We start from the raw sequence: 24987 nt of genomic DNA, 5'->3' as shown, positions 1-24987 counted from the left end.
AAAAAAAAAAAGTCACTATTTCTGTGTGTTTACCTACGGATTATTTTACTCCCCTGTAGATAATGATTTCCTTCTTTCTACTGTTTAGAATGACTGGTTTCAGCGTTTGGATGAGTAGTTCATAGTCTCTATATTCCTAATGCCATCATCACCACAAACCAAGAGATGAGGGAGGCTGGTAATCATCCACACACCTCACCCACTTGTTTATTACACAGATGGCAATAACAGTAGTGTCTGCTTGAACATCCCAAGCCAAGTGTCCAGACAGATGAATCCTGTTCTGAACCTACCTGAACTCCATCTTCTCGATTTCTTAACATCCAGGCTGTTAGAAAATCAGACATCTGGGGAAACATATCCACTTTTCTTGATATGAAACTATTTTGTTAGTATAATTTCATGGTTTGGTAAAAAGTGCTGTAAAGATCATCTAACCAGTTAGTTTATCTGGATCCTTTACCCCGAGCTTCTAGAAAAAAAAAAAAAAGTATTTAATTTCTTGTAGTTCTGGTAACTCTGCAGCCTATGAGAGTCTGGTTTATGTCCAAGCTGCTCCATTGACACTGCACTCTCTGTGGTCCCAACAATCTCTGCATCACAGATTCCCTGAGCACTTTTCAGGCTTCATCTTACCTTACTGCTACACAGGAATGTATAGCATTGACTGCTCTCTCCTTGAAACTCCCTATTCTCTTGGTTTAGCGACACTGGGTTTTTTCTCCTATGCCTGGGGCCATCTTTTTGTCTCCATTAACAGCTTTTCTTCTGCCCCCTATATGCTGGATGGATTAATGAATACCAGTTTTTTTATTTCAACTCAGACACTGTTCCTGAGTTCCAGGCTGGTACATCCCATTATTTTTTAGTATCTCCACGTGGAAGTCTCCTGGTTACCACAAAAGTATAATGTCCAAAACTAATCTCTAAAAATAATCCTAGATTTTTTTTCTTCTTCCTCCTCCTCATCTAAACAGTCTCTAAATCATATCATTTCTACATCGCTGCAGCCCACAAATCCTCTCTGTCTTCACTGTCACTGCCTTAGTTTAGACCTTTGTCAATTTGAACCTATATATTTGAAGTCATCTGAGAGCTGGTCTCATTGCCTCTACCTTCTCCAAGTGGAGTAAAACCTCTAAATCATGACAGCATCCAGGTGGGCTTGGATGGCTTAGAATTCTCTAACAGCTTAAAACTATTTGATTTTAAATTCCTCAATCGCTTCTCTTTTCTTCAAGACAGATGGATTCCACATCCTCTACATGCCATTCTGGGCCCTTCATGGTTTGCCTTTTACCTGCCTTGGCCTATCCTCCTCTATGCCCTTCCTTCTTTTGTAATCAATAATCTTCCTATCGGGAGATCCCGCTCCCGATGTTTAACATGGGTTCTTTTCTATTTCCTAAATGTCTCGGTTGGGTTGAGAAATAAAGGGAAAGAGCACAAGAGAGAGAAATTTAAAGCTGGGGGTCCGGGGGAGACGTCACATGTCGGCAGGATCCATGATGTTCCCGTAGCTGTAAAACCAGCAAGTTTTTATTAGCGATTTTCAAAAGGGGAGGGAGTGCGGGAATAGGGTGTGGGTCACAGAGATCACATACTTCACAAGGTAATAAAATATCACAAAGCAAATGGAGGCAGGGTGAGATCACAGGATCACCGGATGAGGAGAAATTAAAATTGCTAATGAAGTTTCGGGCACGCATTGTCTTTGATAACATCTTATCAGGAAACAGGGTTTGACAGCAGACAACCTGTCTGACCAAAATTTACTAGGTGGGAATTTTCCCATCCTAGTAAGCCTGGGATCGCTATAGTAGACCAGGGCTTATTTCATCCCATGGGCTTCGGCCATAAAAGACGGGACGCCTTAAAAAGGGACCGTCTATAGGCCTACCTTCAGGGCACATTCTCTTTCTCAGGGATGTTCCTTGCTGAGAAAAAGAATTCAGTGATATTTCTCCTATTTGCTTATGAAAGAAGAGGAATATAGCTCTGTTTCCATCTGGCTCACTGACGGCCAGTTCAAAGTTACCTCTCTTGTTCCCTGAACATTGCTGTTTGTTATCCGGTTCTTTTTTAAAGATGCCCAGATTTCATATTCAAACACACGTGCTCTACAAACAATTTGTGCAGTTGACACAATCACAGGGTCCTGAGGCAACATTCATCCTCCTCAACTTACAAAGATGACGGGATTAAGAGATTAAAGTAAAGACAAGCATAGGAAATCACAGGGGTATTCATTGGGAAAGTGATAAGTGTCCATGAAATCTTCACAATTTATGTTCAGAGATTACAGTAAAGACAGATGTAAGAAATTATAAAAGTATTAATTTGGGGAACTAATAAATGTCCATGAAATCTTCACAATTTATATTCTTCTGCCGCGGATTCAGCTGGTCCCTCCCTTCGGGGTCCCTGACTTCCCGCAACATCTTCCCTTACTGTTTCAAAAATGCTATGACTTGCAAATGTTCTCCAATAGGCCTGTATGTGCTTCTCTGTATCTTCATGACTCAGCTCAAACATTTCTCCTATAGAGCCTTTGCCAGTGCTCTCAGCATTTGAGGTTTCCTCCCATTTATGTTACACCTCCTATAGATATAGCACATTGCTTTGGACTCTTATTTTCCTCATCTGTCTGACCACTGCACCGTGACTTTTTTGAACCTCTATTTTCCCACCATTGCTTAGAACAGTCTCTGGCCTATAGCATGTGATTATTGTTTATTTAATGACTGAGTAACAAATGAATATGTTTTGTAGACAAAAAAAATTAAGACCAGGTAAATGACCTTCTGAAGACCAAAAAACACTCTGCACCACCACTAGAGGGCCTCAACCCAGTACCTTAGGAATCTCTTAGGATGTGCTCACCTGCCAAAAACGAACATGATTACTGTCCTGTCATTGATTTCATTTCACTGTAGCCATTCTAGTGGATTGTCCTATTAACAGTGCATTGGGGCCAATTGATATTTATTATATAAAGGCAGATTGGGGGGATGATGGAGTGAGGAAGTATGAGCCGGATATCTGCATTAGTCTATTCTCACACTGCTATGAAGAACTACCCGAGACTGGATAATTTATAAAGAAAAGAGGCTTATTTGACTCACAATTCCACAGGCTGTACAGGAGGCATGGCTGGGGAGGTCTCAGGAAACTCCCAGTCATGGCAGAAGGGAGAAGGGGAAGCAAGCACATCTTCACATGGCAGCAGGAGAGAGCGAGTGTGAAGGGGGAAGTGCACTTTAAACAACCTAATCTCGTGAGAATTCACTCACAAGACAGCACTAGGGGGATGGTGCTAAACCATTAGAAACCACCCTTATGACCCAATCACCTCCTGCCAGGTTCCTCCCCTAACACTGGAGATTACAATTTAACATGAGATTTGCTTGGGGACACAGAGCCAAGCCCTATCAGTGTACTAGCATCTAGTCTTGAAAGGAATCAGTTTTGTTGATTTTTATTTCAAATTTTTAGACAAAACAGAGAACACATTGTAAGATCTTTAAAATAATTGTTTTGTGCTTTAAAGAAGAAAAGCTAGTGAATGCTAACAGGCAAGATTAGACCTTTGTGTGGTTTTCTAAACCTATGGTGCTGCTTTTAAGACAGGATAATTGTTGTCTCAAAGGAAGAATTTGAATGTTGAAGACCTTTATGACAAGCTTGCCAAATGTCTAGGAGAGAAGAGGATTACACCAAATTCTGGAATGAGTTCTCAACTACAGATCAAATGAGTTTACTGAAGAGTTCAGAAGATTAAAAACCATGCGACTGTATGATAGGATTTATAATATTCAATTCCACAGACTTTACTTTATTGCCAGAGTGTTTGGAGGAGAGAGGAGCTTATTTTATTTCAAGTATAGATTTAGAACTTAAACTCAGCTATAGGTCTGACACACAGTGTTCATTAAATCCTGGGAACATAGTATTTGAAAAAAGTGGCTTATTAACTTTTTAAATATAACAAAATACCCAATTTGTTAGAAAAATTAGGAAAAATCTATGCAGAAGACGAAGTATTTACTTTGGTGGCATGATCTTGGCTCACTGCACCCTCTGCCTCCCAGATTCAAGCAATTCTCTAGTCTCAGCCTCCCGAGCAGCTGGGACTACAGGTGCCCACCACCACACCCAGCTAATTTTTGTATTTTTAGTAGAGACAGGGTTTTACCATGTTGGCCAGGATGGTCTTGATGTCTTGACCTCATGATCCGCCCGCCTCAGCCTCCCAAAGTGCTGGGATTACAGGTGTGAGCCACCACGCCTGGCCGGTATTCACTATTTTAAAAGTATCAGCAGAGCACTTGTTATCTCTTAGGATGTCCCAGAGCTATTTGTATTTTATTACAATTTACAAATAGCTTAAGAGATGTTCCCCCTTAATTGTGGACATTTTTAGATCAAAACATTGTTGTTTTTCATTTATTTGTCTTTTCCAACATTGGACCCTTTGTGACATGCACCCTACTTCATAGCAAGAAGGAAGGCAAGAAGAGAACAAGAGATGGGTTGGTAGGACCTACAATTTTTCTAATTGTTATTGGAGTTAGTGTATGCCTCACCGCAGTGGCCAGTATGTGAGGATCCTGAAGCATGTGTTAGAATATCTTATGACAATGTGAAATGTATTTTTTAAAAATTTTAATTTTGTCTCCTTATCAAACAGTAATTAAATACTATGTAATATCCCTCAAACAAGTGAATATTTTATGTAATTTAAACATTATGTTTGAGCAATTAGTCTTTGGGAAAGTTGGAGGGAGACTTTATTCTAGTCAGTGTGATGGCAAAGAACAAAGGAATAAGAATTACCAGGAGGCATGAATTTTTTTATTTTTTTAATAACAGCATACTTTATAAGAAAATGTGCTTCCCTTTGGGGGTTTAAGATGTTTCTGAAATCAAACGTAGTGTTGTTATTTAGGGGAGTGTCAGTGAAGACTTTAAAAATCTTGAATTGAAAGGAAATTGAATTGAAAGGAATCTAAGTCTCTGATGGCCTGAAGCAATTCAAATAATTAAAGTGTTTTAACGAGTCCTTCTACTTGATTATTTGTTCTGAAGCCAAATTTGTATATTCTCACTTTCTTATGAAAGTTTGCACCAAAAGGACAACTTGTTTACTAAGAAAATTTCCTACAACTGGCTAAGTGTATGTGTTTGTGTGTGTGTGTGTGTGTGTGTGTGTGCGTGTGTGTGTTTGTGTGTGTAAGAGGACAACGTTTTGTCCCCTGAGATATTTTATATCCTACGGAAAAAAGATTTCTAATAATGGGAAATTTACTAACAGTAGTTTTATTAAACTAGCATTATTAAATTATCTTTGTGAATCAGTGTTTCATGGAAAGTCATATATATCACTCCAATTTAGCTCCCCATATTCAATAGCAAATTTTTGTGTCTTTAGGAAAGACTTATTTGATATTTATACACATGCAATATGCATATAATGAAACTGTTCTTATTCAGAGTGCTTGTCATTGAGCAGTGACTAACCTGGTTAACAGACTTAGCCACATGTATTTTTGTAAAGTATTTGTCCAATTTCTTGTTAAAAACCAGAGCTGATCTTACCTATGCAAAGGAAAAAGCTCCCAAAGTCTCCCAAATAACTTCTGCCATCTTGTCCTAAACAAGTAGTCTTCACTGGAGGGGAACTATTACATAGAGATCTCTTGGATTTATTTCAATACATAAAGATTACAACTGAGAACCGTTTTTCAGTATGAGAGGGCTAAGCATCTCCCACGGGAAGGAAATAGCACTAACATCTGAGGAAACAGGTTCAGAGGAGAGATGGATGAAGCAGACAAGGAGAATTTATTACCATCACTAGCTCTGCATTAAGTACTGTATTTCCAGTGTCTTAGGGAATCCTTACAACTCTCTTGAAAAGTAGAAATTATCTTCATTTTATAATGAGGTAAATGATACTTGGAAATGTCAAGTAACTTACCCAAGCTGACACAAGCAGAGAAGACAGAATTGAAACACAGGAACTGATCCCTAAACCTTTGTTCTGCCAGACTACAGGTGTGAAAGACAAGCTTCTAGTTTACAATTCAACTAAGATTAGTCTTCTTCAAACATCATACATAGAACAGTGTTTGATTTTGCCATGGCAATGAATGGCACTGTGCTGACTCCAGACAGTGAGATGGTATAGGATAGCATAGGATGGCAGTGAGGAACTTAGTGCTTTTCCTCACTAGCCTGTCCGGAACAATTTTCTTGATATTTCCTTGTCTCCATTTTCTTTTCTGTAAATTTGAAATAATAGCACCTACCCCACCTGCTTTTTCCCACAGTGGCTACAAGGGCCCAATGCCATGGATGTGAAAGAACTTTCTTCTAAATGTAAAGCTCTATCTAAATGTAAGTTAGTTCCACTGTTATTATTCTGAACACCCATTCACACTGTAGATAGAAGAGATTGTCTTCAATCAGTAATTAGACCAACACTTCTTTTCTCTCTTTACAGTTTTCCAAAAATCTAGTTAACAGAAATTTGAATGTCTATCAGTCAATTGCGGAAATAAAAGATCACTTTGCATATGGCACGCTTATTCTAGATACATAAATCCACTCATGAAGAGATCCAAAGTTATTCGCAATTAGGTAACAATAACAATCAGGTCTAAAGAGTCAGTGATGCTTCTTCCCCTGAGATTTGCAGCCTCTTCTTGCTTGTGGTGCTTGTTCCTTTACCATCTGAGCTGTTGCATTTTATTAGTTGTGATGTTCTCTAAGTCTCAACTGTCCTTCCTCACACTCCAATAAAAGCTTGTCTTTTTAAAAAGCCTTCCAGTTATCTGAGTAGCATAAGCAACAGAAAGTAATAGACTTATGTTATGATAATGAGACTTGGAAAGTCTCAAGACTTGGAATGCCTTCGTTTATTTCAAAGTATTCTGGTTTCTAGTTTCTTTAGAAAAGAGAGGAAAGCAGCTGGAAATGAGGCGAAGCAGGAGAGAAAGTGGGAGAATTTAACTAATGAACCATTAAAGGAAGTAGGTATTAGCCCACCCATTTGACATTACTTCTCATTCATCATTGCTGGAAAAAGCGTTTATTAAAAACCACATTAATTTTCAAATGTGTTATTATTTCTTTCTGTTACAGGCAAGGCTTTTTATTTTCTTTCATTTTTTTTCCTTCTGGTATTGTTTTTATGCATTGTTTCATTATTGCAGTATGAGAATTGAGCAGTGGGCTCCATTTGTCACATTTGTGTGCATAGCAATTTAGGTTGGAAGCAGAAATTCAAAAAAGTGTGTAACATGGGGCAGCAGCTCCATCTACTGTTCCGTTGGAAAAGCTCTAGTCAAAGAATGACTATAGCTCTTTGAAGGATGTCAGGCGAGTGGAAATTTTTCGATGTTTGAAGTTTATTATAAATCCATATGATTTTTTAAAAATTATTTTGAGGATTTTGTTGCATTTATGCTTACCTTAAAATTTAAATATAAATGCTATTTCATCAGCAGTCATTTTCAATGTCAACTTGATGCTCTTTTGAGGTGAAAATCCATACCTACTTCATTGATCTCTAAAATGCCCTTCTGTTGTACAATACCAATAAAACTCTGCAGTATTAATTTTGTAGGAGCTTACTCCAATAAAATGTATGCTTCTTTTCTAAAACAAGTCTGATTTAAAACATGTACATTCATGTTTCTGTTTTAATTTTAACTTCAATGTAGAACTTCTACCTTTAAAGCATGAATCATTGCACAGTCCTGAAAGTTATAATTAAACATCAGTTTGCACAGTTAAAAGAGTAAATTTAGGGTGTAAAATTTAATTCATTTACTAAACAAATATTTATGGGCTATCGACCATGTATTAATCACTATTACAAACATTGAATATACGGTAGTTAAAAACACAAAGCAACAACAAACTACAGATAAGGTCTCTGCCTTTCTTTATAACTTACTCTCTGTGGTAAGGCAGTACACCAATGGTTAATAAGCAGTTAAATAAATAGACAAAACAATTTCAGTTTAGAGTGAAGTGCTATGGGGGGAACAAACTGGATAATGTGATAATGATTTGGAAGGAGGAAATGTTCTTCTTATTACCATCTCATTGAGGTGGTCCAGGGAGGTGTCTCTGAGCAGAAGACATTCCTTGAGAAGGAGCTGGCCATGTGAGGGCCAGAGCAAGAACTTTCTGAACAGAAATATCAGGACTTGCAAAGGGCTTCAGGTGGGGGAAAGCTTGATGTATTCAATAAACAATAAAGGAGCTAAGAAAAGAATAGTGCCAGAAAAGATTTGGGAGCTGAATGGCTTCATCACATGGGGCCTTCTAAGAATAGAAGAGAAGGGTTGGCGGGTAGGGCAGCTGGAGAGATACAAGTAGCCATGAAATAACCGGTTATATCTCCCTTTTATAACTGTGTGTGTGTGTGTGTGTGTGTGTGTGTGTCTGCAGTGGTTTTTTTTTTTTATGTGATGAAATTACTGTTCCTGCTGATTCAAATAAATTATTCTGAAGGTAATATTATTTTTAGCCCATCATCTTTAGTCTTTGAGTAGACAGGGAATAGGCTTGTTTGCTGAGAGAAAACAAGAAAATTGACAAAGGTTTGATTGTAGCCCATTTAATTTCAGTCTTGACTGAATCCACTAGATATCACATTGGTCGTTAGAGATGGAGAATTTCGTCACATCTAAGTCTTTTCTTTTTCCCCACGGCTAAATCTGATGTTTCCTGTCTGTTAGGCTGTAGGCTAAGCCAGCTGAACAGTTGTGGCAATGAAAATACATGCCTTCAAAACACCACAGGACTAGGTCCTTCCAGCACTCGGGCCCCGTTACCATCACTGTTCTCAACTGGAGTATCTTCCGTCTCCAACTTCATTTACTATGCACTGAAAACTGAAAGTGCAAAATTATTATTTCCAGTATATAGTAAGATCCACCTCTAAAACAATTTAGTGTCTCGAAACACGTTTTTGGACTGCTGAATAAAGCAGATGACAAAAACTGTGTCAATGAAACATTTGATTACTTGTTAAAATACCCTCAAAATACCTTGAATGTGACTACATGCATTTTGAAGCTCATCATGTATCAATAGGAATCCAATTCAAATTCTTAACATCCCTTCTTGAAGCTTTGAACTGATCAGGGCTTTGTCATGTTTCTCAGTTTTCCTTTCAGCAAGAGAACCACAATCTCTTCTGTCTATTAAATGACTAAAGTCTGTGCAATGTAATATCTTCAGAGAAAATGAACCTAACAATTTGAGTCAATGGGAATAGGAATTTCATTTCTTAAAAAAAAGTAAGATAACACTTTCTCAGATTTAAAAATATAGACACATAAGACCTATAAAATGGAGACATGGCTAATCGTGTTTATTGCCACTTGTCCCTCATGGGGGTAATGGTCCCAGACAAAACAGCTGTTCCCAACATTGCTAAAATTCCAGTGTCACCTTGTATGACCACAGAATACGTAGACATGCATGTGAGGCAGCTGGGGGTATCAGGTTGAGATTTTGAAAACTAGCTCTCAAGTTTTATTTTCTAATTATTATTCTTTTTCTTTCCCTATGGACAGCAGCAGGACATTTTTACTCACTTTCCGACTTCCTATGTTTTTTACTACTAGTGGTAACATACATTATGGTTGAAAAGAATATTATATTTGTACAGTCCCTGACTGCCTGTTTCATCTTGTGTTATGTTCTTGAAATCAACTATTAAGACATCTGGACTGACGTGTTATTTACAGCAATGGTGAGACAGAATATTTGAAATCCTTGATCTGTGGTCTCCAAACTTGTAATTAGTTGTGATAGTGCCTGGATTAAACATCATTTCTTTGCGTCAGGTAAACATTAAGGTTTGAGAAGTCAAAGACCAATCAGATTTATTAGAACCTTAATTTTCAGAAAGGGAGATTTGTCTCCTAAATAATCTTGTAGTTTGCATTTGATGACATAGTTTCCAAGAGGATCTCCATACTGTATTTAATTTTACTGCCATATAACTTTGCAAGGTAGGCAAGAAGAGATTATTTTCATTTAATAAGAAAATTCTGGGTCCTGACGAATAAGGGGCTCAGCTCAATTTGTGCAGTCAGTTTTCTCTGCACATCAGTAACTATAGCTTAGTATGATCAGAGGAAAGACTGACAGAAATTATGTAACTAGAGAAGCAACAAGTTTTCAGCATTGTCTGTGGGACCTAAAACATGGAAGAAAAGTTGGCAGAAAATAAGATTTGAAGAGTCTTCAGCTGTGTCTGCAATGAATTCATGAAAAAGTAAAAATACCCAAAGCAGATATGGCAAAATTGTTAATATTTGATGACACAGGATTGTGGACTCATTGGAATTTATATTATTTTCTGTACTCTTCAGCATGCTTAGAATAGTTCAAATTCATTTTAAGAAACAGGAAAAACATTTTATGGGATTAGTAACAGTTCATATCACTGATTACTTCTTCACTGGCTGATATCATCAGTATCTTCTCCTTTGACTGAAATCCTTTGTGGAATGGGGCCACATGTTTTAAAACTAAAATTATTAACTATTTTTTAGAACTTTCATGAGCATGCTCTCTATAACCATGGGGTTCAGTTGAGCCAAGAATTGTCATTTGTAGATTTATCATTAGTACAACCTACAGATAAGGGAGAAATCTTAACATCACACATTTGAGTTGAAAGGGAAGACCACAATCACCCAATTATTCCAGAGCTGTCCAGAATGTCCCCAGCTATTTGAGTTGTGCACACGCTCTTGGCCTCTATGTAACTTGGCAGTGTATACGCCAGTGCCACCAGCCTGCTTATCTTAAGTCCCAGCAGTGTGCCTTGGAACTTGCATTTTCTCAACTCAGGAAGAGGTGTCATTCTACCAACGCTTTTGAAGAGAATGAATGTTATCACCTAACTACAGTAAATGGAAACTCAAAGCATTCATAGGTGCAGGCTGCCTGTGGGGTCCATGTAAGCCAACTTTCCTCCAGATTTTGGTGGCATATTGAAAAATTCCTGGGGTCAGACAAGGGAATGGAGGCACAGTTGTTCCTAAGGTATGATTTTTGTTGGTGGTGATCTTTTGAGGACACCACTGGATACAAATAATTTGTTTCACACATTCCCCTCCTTGCTAGTTTTCATGCCCCTGTGGCTTTTATCACCTTGTACTGGGTCATTGATGTTACATCTGTGGGTGGCAAGGCACTCTAAAGATTCCTGCTGCTCCTTATATTGCAGGACACTGACAAATAATATTTTTCCTTTTTTAGGACGTACTGAGGAGAGATGAGTATGAAACATTTTATGGATGGATAAGCAGAATGGCAGCATTAGGGGAGGAATCATTTTTTTTTCTAACTATCATGCCATAGAAATCAGTCAAAATGTCCCACTCTATCAATAAGGCAGTGGGCTTTACACCAATTAGATTGATATATGGGGAAATAAGCACCTTTAAAGATATTTTTTTCTGCCTTGGGAAACAAAGTGTTAAAAAGTGTGCAAGCTTCCTAGCATAATTTAGAAAATCTGCTTTTATGAAATGGGTTAATCATACCCATTGAATGCGTTCACTGTCACAGTCTCATCCTCCCACTTCTGTTCCAAAATGACAAGTGAAACCAGGGACTGTGCAATTTTGGAAAACAATCAGATCACATATTGAGTATTTTGCTTATTCATACAACCATAAATGGCCTATGCTTGAGTTCCCTCAATTACACAGCTCAGTATGCAGGCCAGAAGCAGACAAGCCCAGCTCAAGTGAGCACTTTCCTGGAATACACGAGGGAATGAGTTTGAAAAATGTCCAAAGTGGCAGATGTGAAAAATTCTCATTCAAGATCCAGAGCTGCCTTTGCTGCAATCCTTCACCTGTTAATCGCACTGCCTCTGAACTTGTGAACCAGGGATGCTAGCAATATCTTAGACTGAGACACTTAGGAGCTATAGATCTTTCAAGGTATGGTGCCAGTATATGCCAACGTGGGGGAAAAACTAGTCAGACAAGACAAGATCATGGATCACAGCACTGCTCAGAATTTTCAGACATTTACCAAGAATAAGTGTGTCGCTGCCAGCTTCCAACTAAACTGTTATTATCTTTTGTAGGGGAAATTCCCAAAAGATGTCCTTGATGAATGCTTAAACCATTGTACTGTATCACTTAAATTCTTCAGACTCCTGCAATGCTAATACACAATATCTCTTCCACAACAGAATACAATGGCACTATTGTAGTCTTAAGTGAAGGATATTTCATTTTCCCTGAGTGTGACAACTTTCCCACAACTGTTCTCCACTGCAATTTCATGCTCATTGGAGTTTCTGTGCACCAAAATCATCCCCAAGCAATATACTCTCTTGATTAACTAGTATTTTTTCCACCTCCTTTGATTATATTTATTTTTTCTTTTCTTCCACCATCTTATAAGTGCTAAGGTTCCTTAGCCTTCATTCAGCGTTATTGAAACCTCAAAAGTTATTTAAGATGCTGATTGAGATTGCTGACTTCCTTCCTTTTCCTTCTCAGCCTAATGCTGCTCGTTTCTTTCTCCTGCTCTTGTTCTAATAGAAGCCCTCCATGATTTTGAACTTCCCTGTGTCTCCGTGTTGTTCCTCTCTCTTATCCTTACCCTCCTCCCATTCTGGTCACTTTCGTCTTGACTCTACTTGTCATCCAAGTCTTTTTTTTTTTTTTTCTTTTTTTGAGATGGAGTCTTTCTCTGTCTTTCAGGCTGAAGTGCAGTGGTGTGATCTCAGCTAACTGCAACCTCTGCCTCCCAGGTTCAAGCAATTCTCCTGCCTCAGCCTCCTGAGTAGCTGGGACTACAGGCGCATGCTACCATGCCCTGCTAATTTTTTGTATTTTAGTAGAGACAGGGTTTCACCATGTTGCCCAGGCTGGCCTCAAACTCCTGAACTCAAGCAATCTGCCTGTCTCAGCCTCCCAAAGTGCTAGCATTGCAGGCGTGAGCCACTGTGCCTGGCCCTTTCAAAAGGCATATCTATACCAAGTCTCAGACCCTTCTTTGCTTGGCCCTTAGTGATTGTGTATCTCATTAATCCTGTGGTCTTTCACCACACAATGCCCTGCTCGATTTTTTAAAAACCAGCTTTAAGATGATTGGTATTTTATTTTCCCATCATCCTCACTGTGAGGTGGTTTAAAGGAAAGAGTTAAAAGATCAAGGCCATGGGGTCAGACAGACCTGAGTTGAAATCTAGCTCTTGTCTACTATTTATATGATCTTGAGTCAGATATTTAGTCTTTTGTTATGTGTAAAATAAGGAAACACCACCTCACTGGATTACTGTAAGAGCTAAATGCAATAATGTATGTACCTGCCACACAGTTGTCACTTTCAAATGGTAACTATTGTTATCTATTAATATTTTTGTTATCATTATCCTCATTTAATCATTATTTGCCATCTTCTCATTGTTTTTGTCTTTCTTTCCCAGGATTTAGGACCTACCATTTCCAAGGCAAAAGGGTTATTTTTTCTCTTTTATTATCACCTGCATGTAAATTTTTCTTCTATCTGCTTTGCTCCCCTCCTTCCTATTTTCCTCTGTTAAAGTATTTATAGAGAAACTTCATCCGTCTAAGAATGTTGGCCTAAATATATGCATATACATATTCATCATCTGGAAAAACTCATTAGATTCTATTTTCAATGTGAACAAATGCACTTGAAAACATCTCTTTTAAATTGAGAGCATTCAAGTTGCATAACTGTATTCTTTTGTGTTGACCAATGAATGAAACAGATCCTTCAGATTAGCACTGAAATATGAATTTTCCCTGAGCTTATTTCCATTTGAGTCCTCACCACTTACAGTCCAAGTTAACCTGAAGACTTGGCTCACAAGTCATTTCTCAAAGCCTCTTTCCAGAAAGTTAAAGCCCTCAGCCTAATGGTGGTGGAGGCAGAGACGTAGTCTGTAGAGTCCCGGGCCACCCTTTCCTCCTTGGTGCTGTCTTCTTCTGTCCTTAGCCCACAAGGGCCATCCCTTTATTCTCCTTTTCTGTCCTACCCACCTTGCTCTTGGGAAATATGTAATGAACAATTCACATGAATCTATTAGAATGGAATGATTTTGGACTTCGTTCAACCATTCATGTGGTTTGGGGAAAAATCTCTTGGTTTTCCCATCTGTTAAATGGAAAATATAATAGTACCCACTTCAATTGGTTATTATAAGAATCAAATAAGATAATGCATTTTACAGTCACATTACCCTACCACCCAAGAAAATATAAGTGAAAATACTTTTAGAATTATCCAGAGTTGTGAAAACATGAACCATTAGTATTATATCTCCTAGGAACATTTGCATTTGATCTGGCAATAAAACCTAACACCAAAAAAAAAAAATAAGACTTGCTTTAGGACATTTTGGGCATAACCTGGAGCGTAGGCAAGATATTTGAAGGAAAAAGACCTCCTCCCAGGAAACTTTACGTTTCACCTATATCTGGCCCACCCATGTTCCCTAGGGTGACCCATTTAAACCCAAGTATGTGAGCTTGAGGTCTCTATATTGAAATATAAAAATAATATAAATACTCACTGAATCTGCTCTTGGCTTTAGGAATCACATTTTATAGTTCAAGAGTTTCTACTAATTGTTGTGTTTTGTGTTTTGGTGTTTTGTTTTTCTTTTTGGTGGGGAGGAGGTGTTGGCGTCCCTTTAATCACTAAAAATTCATAGCAGAGGCATTCTCAGAAAAAAAAAAAGCCATTACAATTATAACTGCTTAATTTATGTAATTAAACCCCAAGAGATTTGAGCAAATATTAAGACAGAGAAGGATGGGTAATTTTTTTAAAAAAAAGAAATTGAGTCCTCAAATATTTTCTATCTGAAGAACATTATGGTTTTTTTCTCCAGAGTTACTTTACAACTTTATATGTTGTAATTCTGGTCCAAAAATCCATCAATGAGCTCTTTTCTACTTAACTGGAGCTCACTATAGCTATGCTTTCAATTAAGTAGCCACATTCTTAAGTTAATCTAAATCTTTTGGTCTTGTCTTCTATAAATTTGGAAGCAGCAAGCCCTTTGCTCTGTTTGATACTATATCTAACTAAAACGAAAACCAACAAGCAAAAACTTGGCTTTCTCCACAGACTTTTTCTTATAAAAGCAATGATTCTACCAAATTCAATAAACATTTGGTGCTGGTGATGGGGGAGAGATACTGCAGACTGTATTGTAATGAGGTTAAAAGGCTCGTGCCTGTAATCCCAGCACTTTGGGATGCCGAGGCGGGCGGATCACGAGGTCAGGAGATAGAGACCAACCTGGCTAACCCGGTGAAACCCCGTCTCTACTAAAAATACAAAAAAATTAGCCAGGCGTGGTGGCAGGCGCCTGTAGTCCCAGCTACTCGGGAGGCTGAGGCAGGAGAATGGCGTGAACCTGGGAGGTGGAGCTTGCAGTGAGCCAAGATGGTGCCACTGCACTCCAACCTGGGTGACAGAGCGAGACTCCGTCTCAAAAAAAAAAAAAAAGAAAAAAGAAAGGATGAAAACTCCTTGCCCTCAAAAAGATTTTGTTGTAACTGGGAATAGAAGCATGTACATAAGCCACTATACTCAATGTAAATGTGCTTTACTAAGTTATGTATAATGTGTTATAGACGGAAACATAAATGAGAGAAAAACTCATTTGACATTACCTTTTCCAACCATTATTATTGCTTCATCTCACCATTCCTATGTCTGAATTTAGGCTTCCTAATGACTGCTTTTTTTTTTTTTCTTGAATACAAAGGGAAAAATAATTACTGATCTCTACTTTTTTACAAGCCATTAGAACACTGGAAAGGTTTCTTGAAAATTAGTCCAAAGGATTTTCCAACAAGCATTCTATCTGTTCTTACAGAAAAGCTATTTTTTAGCACTTCTGAAGAGCGTTGGTTAGTACAACTTCCTTCACAGAGGTTTTTGGTATTTCAAAGATTGTTCTTGAATTTAATTGAAAACCCACAGGGCCAAAAGCAGTTGTATGTAACCTGAAAATATGTATTTTTGAATCCTGAAAAATGCTTCCAATAGGAGACTGAAGAGCTATAAGTGGCATCCAGATGGCTCAGGGAGACTCAGTCAACAGAGATGAAGAGGTACAGGGTACTTTCAAAGATAAGGGAGAAAGGAAAAGAGTTCAGGATTGAGGATCAGAAAGTGAGCAGGGGATTTGAGTAAGGAGCCACAGAGACCCTGATTCACAGTGTGCAGGCTGTGCTGAAGTCGAATCAGAAGGCTCAAGCTCTGACTTGAACAGACAGCTTATGGCAAAGAACAGTGAGGCAAAAAAAGGCAAAAATATTGCTCTTTAAGCTGAGCATACCTGGTGAATTGGCTAAAAAGTGAAAATACAGCTAAGACTAGGACTAAGGATTATGGTTTTTAACAGAGAACTCTTCCCAACTTCTAAACTTTGGGATGTGCAGCCAAAACTGAAATCTACTAAGGGAATGATCATGCAAATAGCTCATCATTTTTACACTATGCGTCTGACAAGTCCGGTGGCAGACATCATGGTATTTCTGTTTTCCACCTCCAGCAAGATTTAAGCCAAAAACTATTTAAAAGCTGCTAGAACTATTGCTGAGAGTATATACTTCCCAAATTGAATATAGCTTTAATTCACTTTATCACACCTGCTGTAGTTCTTTGCAGTAAGAAACGACATCAGGATCTCTATCCACACCAGGTTTATAGGCCTCTCAGATAATTATGAATCAGTACAGTTGGGTTCTGAACAGTTGTTTCTCCCTGGAGTTCATTAGCATTTTTTAGCTGCTCTGTAATTGTATACTCACCACATTAATCCAGATGTCCTATGTCTCCCAATCCCATACAAATAGAGTAAAGCAAATCTCCATAAAAGGTAGACATTGTATAGCCACGACTTGTGTACAACCATGTTGTGGGTCATTATTATAATCAAGATATTGGAACATTTTTCCTTTCCATAAACCTTTAACCACTTTTCCAAGTAGAGCTCCTAAGAGCATTAGCCAAGGCTGACATACCCTCTGCAGTTGGCCTCTCTTCACCACTGGGCCTGGGTCATCTAAGTGTCTTTTGATGGGTCCTTGTAAATGCAAACCTTAGAGAAAGGATTCTGTCAACTACCCTAGAGCATCTACAACACCATGTGATGCCAAGAGATCTGTCACTTACCGCAAGTCTTTAACTTCTTTCTTGGAGTTGACAGTCTGCAAGATAGACAATTCTTGCTAAACTTGGAAGCAACTCCTTGGATCTTCTCCAGCCATGTTTCCTACCAGAATAGAAGATAGAAAAATAGCACATTTCTTGGGATGTGGCTGGTAGGATAGCCACCAATTCTGAAACCCCAAGGTTGTTTTCCAATTGTAAACAGAGTTGCTTTTGCCATTTAAATGCATAGAGCTTATTTATGACCACTATCTTTGACAGCTTTAGAGCAACCAAGTGAGACACTGCCTCACTGTCTATAGTCAGAGTAGAGGGGACTTCCAGAAGACTCTAATTGGTGCCTCTTTCCAGTCTCTGAAGGGTTCCTTTGGACCACTAGGAGAGTTTGTATAAAGTATTGCCTGCAGGGTAGACTGTTGGCTGTAAATTTCTGTTACATTAAACTTGGAATTCGTGGTACACAAACTATCCCAGTGACTAAAAAAGTGAGAAAGAAAGTGTCATCATAAATGCTCATGATGAGATTAAGTGGTAGAACCTAAAACTTCAAATCAAACCCATTTTGAGTACTACTTTGGAGATACGACATTTTGTGACAAAAACAGAACATATGAAAATGTAGAAGTAATTTTTATGGGTTTATTAATCTTGCGAATATTTGAATGATAATGTTCAACCTTTTCTGTAGCCTCATTGCTCTTGGCATTGTTTTTAGTGAGTTGTGCCCTTGCCTTTGTTTTTAAGGGAGCAGCTGTACTGAGCCACGCATGTTCTCCCACTCCACCCCCAGTGGTAAGCTCAGCAGCAGCCAGATCAGGATCCTGAATGAGAAGTATATACTTTGCTTATGAAATACAGCTATCCTCTGTTTGCAGATGACCAGTCTGTAAAGGATCATATCCCATTTCATCCAATTTTTTACAAATCATTATCGTTCTATTGTTTTTACTGTTCTCATTTACACTGCTACCTGTTTTATGCTATGCAAATCCTACCACACATTTGCTTTCCTGCTTCTTTTCCTTACCACCTCCCAGAACCTTTTGGGAGGCTTCACACTTCTTGTATCTCAGACCACCTGCTCTCCCAACCTCTACAAACAAATGTAGGATACATTTGAATACAGTCACAGACTAGGAGAAATGTTTTGTAATATTCAGGGACAGTCTCCCTAACATCGGTTAAGACACTGTATGAACACAGATGGGAGATACAAGGAGCACATAAAGGGGCCTCTCTCAACTACATGGTAGGGCTACAGCTAAAGGTAATGTGCTTACTTTCTCACCTCCTGCACCAAGCACAGTGCAGGAGTGTAGTACTTGGCAGAAGTGCTATGTTCAAGTTTTGTTGATTTTTTTTCAATTTCAGTAAAGTAAACAGAACATAGAAGAGTGATCACCCAGTATTCTCTAGGGTACACACATCATCATGATAAGAAAATTACTGCAACAGTGATTTTTTGCCTAGTTTGCCTTTAAGTTAAGACAGTAGAGTAGACAAGAGCTGGCCTTGGGCCCAATGCTGATGTTAAGTATTAGCCCTACCACTTGCCAGCGGTGTGACCTTGGACCAGTTAAACATTTCCAACCCTCATTTTCTTTATCTTTGAATCAGAGAGAATGATGGGACGTTCCTCATGTGTCCTTGTAAGGACTAAATTAGTTAACTCCTGCTATAATGCCTGGCACATAATAAGCACTATATAAATGTTTGCTATTGGTCAGGCCCACTGGCTCACGCCTGTAATCCCAGCACTTTGGGAGGCCAAGGCAGGTGGATCACTTGAGGTCAGGAGTTCGAGACCAGCCTGGCCAACATGGTGAAACCCTACCTCTACTAAAAATACAAAAATTAGCCAGGCATGGTAGCACATGCCTGTAGTCTCAGCTACTCAGGAGACTAAGGCACGAGAATCCCTTAAACCTGGGAGGCAGAAGTTGCAGTGAGCTGAGATCATGCCACTGCACTCCAGCCTGGGTGACAGAGTGAGACTCTGTCTCAAAAAAAAACAACAAAAAACTTTGCTATTATTATTTCACTGATTATGCTACTCTATTTGGGAGACTGTATTATTAATTGTTATGCTATATTTAAGAGCCATAATAATTAAGACTCTGTCTTTTAACTAGATTGAATATGTGTGAAGTTAAATTTACCTACTCCATCACTGTTCTTTGATTGAATCAGCCTTGTCATCAACACACATTCACCGAATGCCTACTATACGTATACTCCTAAGCCACCTGTTAATGCTACTACATATTGTGTCTAAAATTCCTCCTTGCCTCATTATATATTTGCAGAAAGATCAATATGTATGGAACCTCATGTCTCCTGACTTTCAAGAATAAGATCTTAGCTTGCATGTTCTCAGCTAGATACTTTGTGTAACAGCCCCCACCCCCAACTCAATGATTGCTTCCTTCATTACTTCCTCTAACTGACCTAGAATTCTTTACACAATGCTGGCTGATGAAAAGTTACATGAAAAATGTATAATGCCATAAGAATTCTCTTCTTACAATAGCTCCGTTATTGTGTCAGCAAGGTAACAGCATCGTTTGTCTTTCCAATCATAGGCAACACCATTACTCCTGAGGCCCATTATTTTCTCAAGAATTATACCAACCTGCTTCTAAGTATCCATCACCTCATTCTTGTGCCCTTTATGTTTAGTGGCACAATGCAAAGGTTTCATATTAGAAGAGATCTTCAATCACAAGCTGCTCATAAGAAACACCTGGTGTAAATGTTAACCAACATTAATCTTTTCTGTACACCTAAGGTGTTATCTGTATCAGTGAGCACAGCTAATGATTGCTTCTTAAAATTTTTCTCCACTTTTCAAAGCTTTCATTCCCTTTGAAAAATAATAATCTTTGTATAATGGTGCTGTTTGATTTTGGCTAATCATCTTCCTTCTAGGTCTTATCTTCTAAAGTAACATGTTAAAAACTTGGTCTCTATAATATTTTCTCTCCTCCTAGCTTTTGAGGTCTGGATGAAATATGCAATCTCTTTTCTGAGATAGTTGAACCTATTTGACTTGAATTACTTAATCTAAAATAATGCTAACCTTTGTGGTTTTTATGACTCTCACCCCAAAATGTAATCCCTGAAAAACCTGGAGAATTCTTCTCTTCCTTTCTTCCTAGAGGCCTTAGAGACAGCCAAATGTCTTTGCTTCTTTCCTATCCACTCCAAGCCCAGCATAGTGCTTACTGAATTATTTCCAGGTCAACTGAAAACTATCAATATTTAAATTTCTGAAGTCTGAGATTTTATAGCAGACATCTTTTTTCTGGCCCAAAAGTCCATGTGCATCCCATTTTCATACAACTACTTTAAAAAAGTAAAGCAATAGAAAAACATTTTTCCCATATTTACTAAGTTAATAGCATGTGGGAACACACAATTCTATAGTACATTGATCAAAATCCTGTGAGAAGTGCCAAAAATAAACTGAAGAGCTATAACCTCTTCTCTGGGAGGGTCTTATGGGTATAATTCCTTTTAATAAAGAATATGCTGATGGCTGACCTTCTGGTAAAATGTTACATGCTCCCACTTAGGACCTCTTTTTGGATTCATGCAGGATTTAACCTAGAAATATCTTAGGAGCCTGATGATAAGTTAATGCCCAGGTATTTCTCTATTAATCAGAATATTTGACTAAATAGATACTTCCTTTTCCTTTACTATATGATTTCAAGAGTTCTTAGCTATATTATTTAAATATGCATTGTTTTGGTAAATGTGTATATATTTGTCTTTGATTTGTTTATAATACAGGGACCTCCTGGAATACAAGGAATACACCAGACTCTTGGTGGATATTATAACAAGGATAACAAGGTATGGCTTCTTTTTTCCCATAATTTATAATACATACAAATTTTATGTGATTGTATTTTTGAAAAAAACATATTAATTCCTAACTTCTCAGACTTTTATACATGATCACATGCATGTAAACATCTTTCCGTGCTGAAAGCTATGTTTTCGAAAACAAAAATAAATAAGTATTTTGCTCAGTATCTTACAAATCTAGGATTTTATCCTAGTGTTTTAAAAATTGTGTTCAAAGTTTGTTAATGCAAAACATTGTGTTCTGCCATTGATAATATCATTGATCTAGCCTCTCTGAGGGCAGAAAGAAATTATTTGATACTTCGAAGTTCTGGGTAGCACAACAGGTGATAGACTTCTTATCAAAACCAGTAGGCGCGGCACCAAAATCTCAAGCAAATAGTTGCATACTACAGTTCAAGAATAAGAGTCCCCACCTTTCAGGGGGAACTACGTTTAATTTCCCCAAGGTTTTATTAAATCACATTTGGGATAGGGAGAATGCTGACGTGGAAGTACCCAAATGGCAAAAGCAAGAGAGTTTTGTTCCAGATTCTACAAGGAGCACAACAGAGTGGCAGCCAAGAGAAGATCTAGGTGAGATCATTGATTGAGTCATCATTCAATGACAAATATTTGTGGTCTGATCACTTCGTGTGAGGCATTCTGTCCACTAATTAGGATACCTTGTATACATAATGGTTCATCATTGATTTCTTGCACCACAGGAAGAATTGGAGACACTTCTCTTTATGTCTTTCTTTCCTATGTTACTTTCCCTTCCTGTAATTTTTTCTGAGTTTTTACTCCTCTATGTTTAGAAATCCCAAAGAAACGCTATATGCCAAAAAAATTTGTTAAATGGCTAACTAATTATAAAATCCAGTTTCTCTTTCATCAGAACAAGGTCAACATAAAGACTTAGATAATTTATGGTTGACAAATTTAAAATCAAATGTGAAAAGTTTTTTATACTTTATAAATTTGATAGTGATGCTATTTTAAATTCTCTCATTTATTTAGGTTTTCCAGGGAGTATTATATTAGGAGGAATGTTTGGGATATATTTCCTGTTTCTTTATTAGACATTTCTTTAATAGAACTGTACTAGCTTTTTCAAAATATTAAGGCTTAGCACAAGTGGAAAAAAGAATGCTGAAGCATGTTTAAATTTAATCAATTTAATGACACCTATAATGACACCTGATGTTATAAAATAGGATTTATCATAAATGCTTCAAAATAATGAGAATAAGTTGGCTCTGATGTCACAGTGTCAGCTAGAAAAACTTAAAGAACACACTGTATTACTATTGCCCTTGGTATAAAATATACCGAGTTGCTACTCAGCTACTTAAATATTTGCTATCCCTTGCAAAACTTTTAAAGCTCTCATCTTTACAGGTCTCCCAACAGTACTTCTCTATACAGTTTATCTTGCTGATGGGTCAGTTTTCCCTTAAATGAAGATATATGGAGCATTTATATTTTAGAGCCTAAAGTTGAGAATGCAAATTTTTAAACTTTAAGGTTATATTTCAAAAAAAGCTGGGGGCTGACCAGAGCAGCTGAGTGGAAAATCTTGCTAGTAACAAACCAGTACTTTGAACTTAGTTATTAACTCACCTGAAAGAACCCGTTACTCTTACTGCCATTACAGAATAGAGGCTCACAGGTATTTACTCCACATGTTCCTTAAATGTGACTTTAAAGCTGGAGTACAACTGGGTAAAGAGAAAAGACTATAGATGTTATCCCAAATGATGCATTATAACCATTTAGCATTAGAGGCTTTATTTAGATCCATCTGTGAATTAAGGGAAGATAGCTTACCAAACACTTTATTCTGTTTCCTTTCAGAGTAGTTAGAGCTCTTACACCAAGGCCTCACTGGGAAGGATGGAGGTAGTGGGACCCACCTTCCCAGCGCCCACACTGCCCCTGCTTCTGTATTGTAACCACCTCCTCCTCGCCCTCAGGTTCACAAAGGAAAAGCCAAACGTGCTGTGATTAGCACGATGCATGTCTTCCACTGGCACTGTCTCCACCACCTACCCCTGTCTGTTTTTGGACACTGAGGTTGTTTCATTTTGCAATTTGTAGCGTGTGGGATGGTCTGACTGTAGCAAATAAGCACAGAGAGAAGCGGGGCCTAAGTGAAACCTTCCTAAGGGTTAAATAATGGACCATGTATTGAGACATAGCAAGTGACACTCCAAGGTTAAAATAATCTTCCCTTTTAAACTGGCATTGATTTATGTGTTGTCTGCACTGGAGCCCTGTGCCTCAGCTCTTCAACCCACAGTGGCTTCAACAGTCACACAGCCCAAATTCTGCTCAAGCAACTACCCATGAGAGAATGAGTAACAGACTACTCATAAACTGCCCCTCCTCATTCCAAACTCAAAGAGCCCATGGTTCATTTTCTGGTCCCAGGATCCTCACTTCCCCTCTGGCCCCCGTATAGGAACTGATCTTTTCCTCTACTATTTTCCTTATGTCATCTGGAGGGAGAAGCTCAGGTATAAGAAACCCTCTCTCCTCACAGCACAAATCAAAAAAGGGATGGAGAAGAAAAAAAAAGCAAATGAGGAAGAAAGAAAAAGCAAATGAGGAATAGAGAGACAGCCTAAGGAGTGAAGTCAGGAAGATGATATCAGTATGTTTATGTGGATTTTTGCATGCCCACTTATGGATGCAAAGAATAAAAACTAGATTTCTCTATCACAAAAATAATATGCAAAACAGCTGCTCCCATTCTGTAAGACTGTTTGCAAAGAAGCAACAGTGCTGAGCATATTCTTCCCCTCAAGGAAAATCTGCTCATGATCCAGTAAACTGCACTTCATTGTTTCCAGCTCTGGGGGTTTTAATAAAAATTTGATAGGCTCTGTCAACTACCGAAGCCACAGACCCACAGTTCCTTACTACACTTTAGATGGAGAAAAAAAACACATTTTATCCGCGGAGGCCAAGTACTGGCGGATTTTACATTTGATGTTGTTTTTAAAGATCCATATTGAAAATGCAGAGTTGTGTTATCTTACATCACCACACTCAATCTCAGCTGTTGGAGATTGATGCTGTGCCTCCCAGCAACCAATTCGTGTATTCATTTCTCCAAATTGTTGATCCAAAAAAAAACCAATTTGCTAGTAAAATAATCTATTTTTCTTTTCACAAATTAAATCATAACTTCACTTTAATATCCACAGACTAGAAAGGACAGAAAGCCTTTATCCAAAATCCAATATTCAAGGCCTTTCCAAGCAGTGAGTTAAACCCAATGATGGCATATAAAGTGAAGACTCCCTTGGAGACACTGCAGGCAACCTTTCTGAGCCCAGAAGATTGAGAAATAAAGTTTAGGTTCTAACTTCATCGCTCTCCTTCCCTGTGCCCCAGGCTCCACTGGCTTTGAGGAACATTGTGGACTTAGGCACAGACATATGGACTTTCAGATGTTGGTTTGATTACAGACAGCCTCCCAACTCACCTGAGTCTTTCCTTCCTTTCATGACCCTCCACACTTGTGGCTAGTGAAATGGTTTTTTGCAGTTAACTAAGAAGTTGGGCTTTGAGCCAGCCTTAGGCCTTATTTTCAAATGAACACAGCTTTCCTAGCCCACATATTATGTTTTAACTTGCTAGAGCTGCCACAACAAAATATCACAAACTGAGTGACCTAAACAACAGAAATATATCATCTCACGGTTCTGGAGGCCAGAAGTCAAGATGAAGGTGTTGGCAGGGCCATGTTATCTCCGAAGGCACTAGGAAGGAATGTCTTTCAGGTCTCTCTCCTAGCCTCTGGTCATTCCTTGGCCATCTTCACGTGGTGTTCTCCCTGCGTGCATGTCTCTATATAAGTTTCCCTTTTTATAAGGACACAGTCTTATTGGATTAGGAGCCCAA

General features: G+C 38.3%; 1 protein-coding gene across 1 annotated transcript in view; it reads left to right on the top strand.

Moving 5' to 3' along the window:
• COL19A1 (collagen, type XIX, alpha 1) overlaps nt 1-24987 on the top strand; it is a 339364-nt gene that overhangs the window by 223649 nt on the left and 90728 nt on the right. The window contains exon 17 of the mRNA XM_011957047.1: nt 21016-21078. Coding sequence (XP_011812437.1) covers nt 21016-21078 — 63 coding nt within the window. The remainder of the gene's footprint in view (nt 1-21015; nt 21079-24987) is intronic.

Source organism: Colobus angolensis, unplaced genomic scaffold, assembly GCF_000951035.1.
Source record: "Colobus angolensis palliatus isolate OR3802 unplaced genomic scaffold, Cang.pa_1.0 Scaffold431, whole genome shotgun sequence".
NCBI classification, from domain to species: Eukaryota; Metazoa; Chordata; class Mammalia; order Primates; family Cercopithecidae; genus Colobus; species Colobus angolensis.
This window is presented reverse-complemented; position numbering and strand designations above follow the sequence as displayed.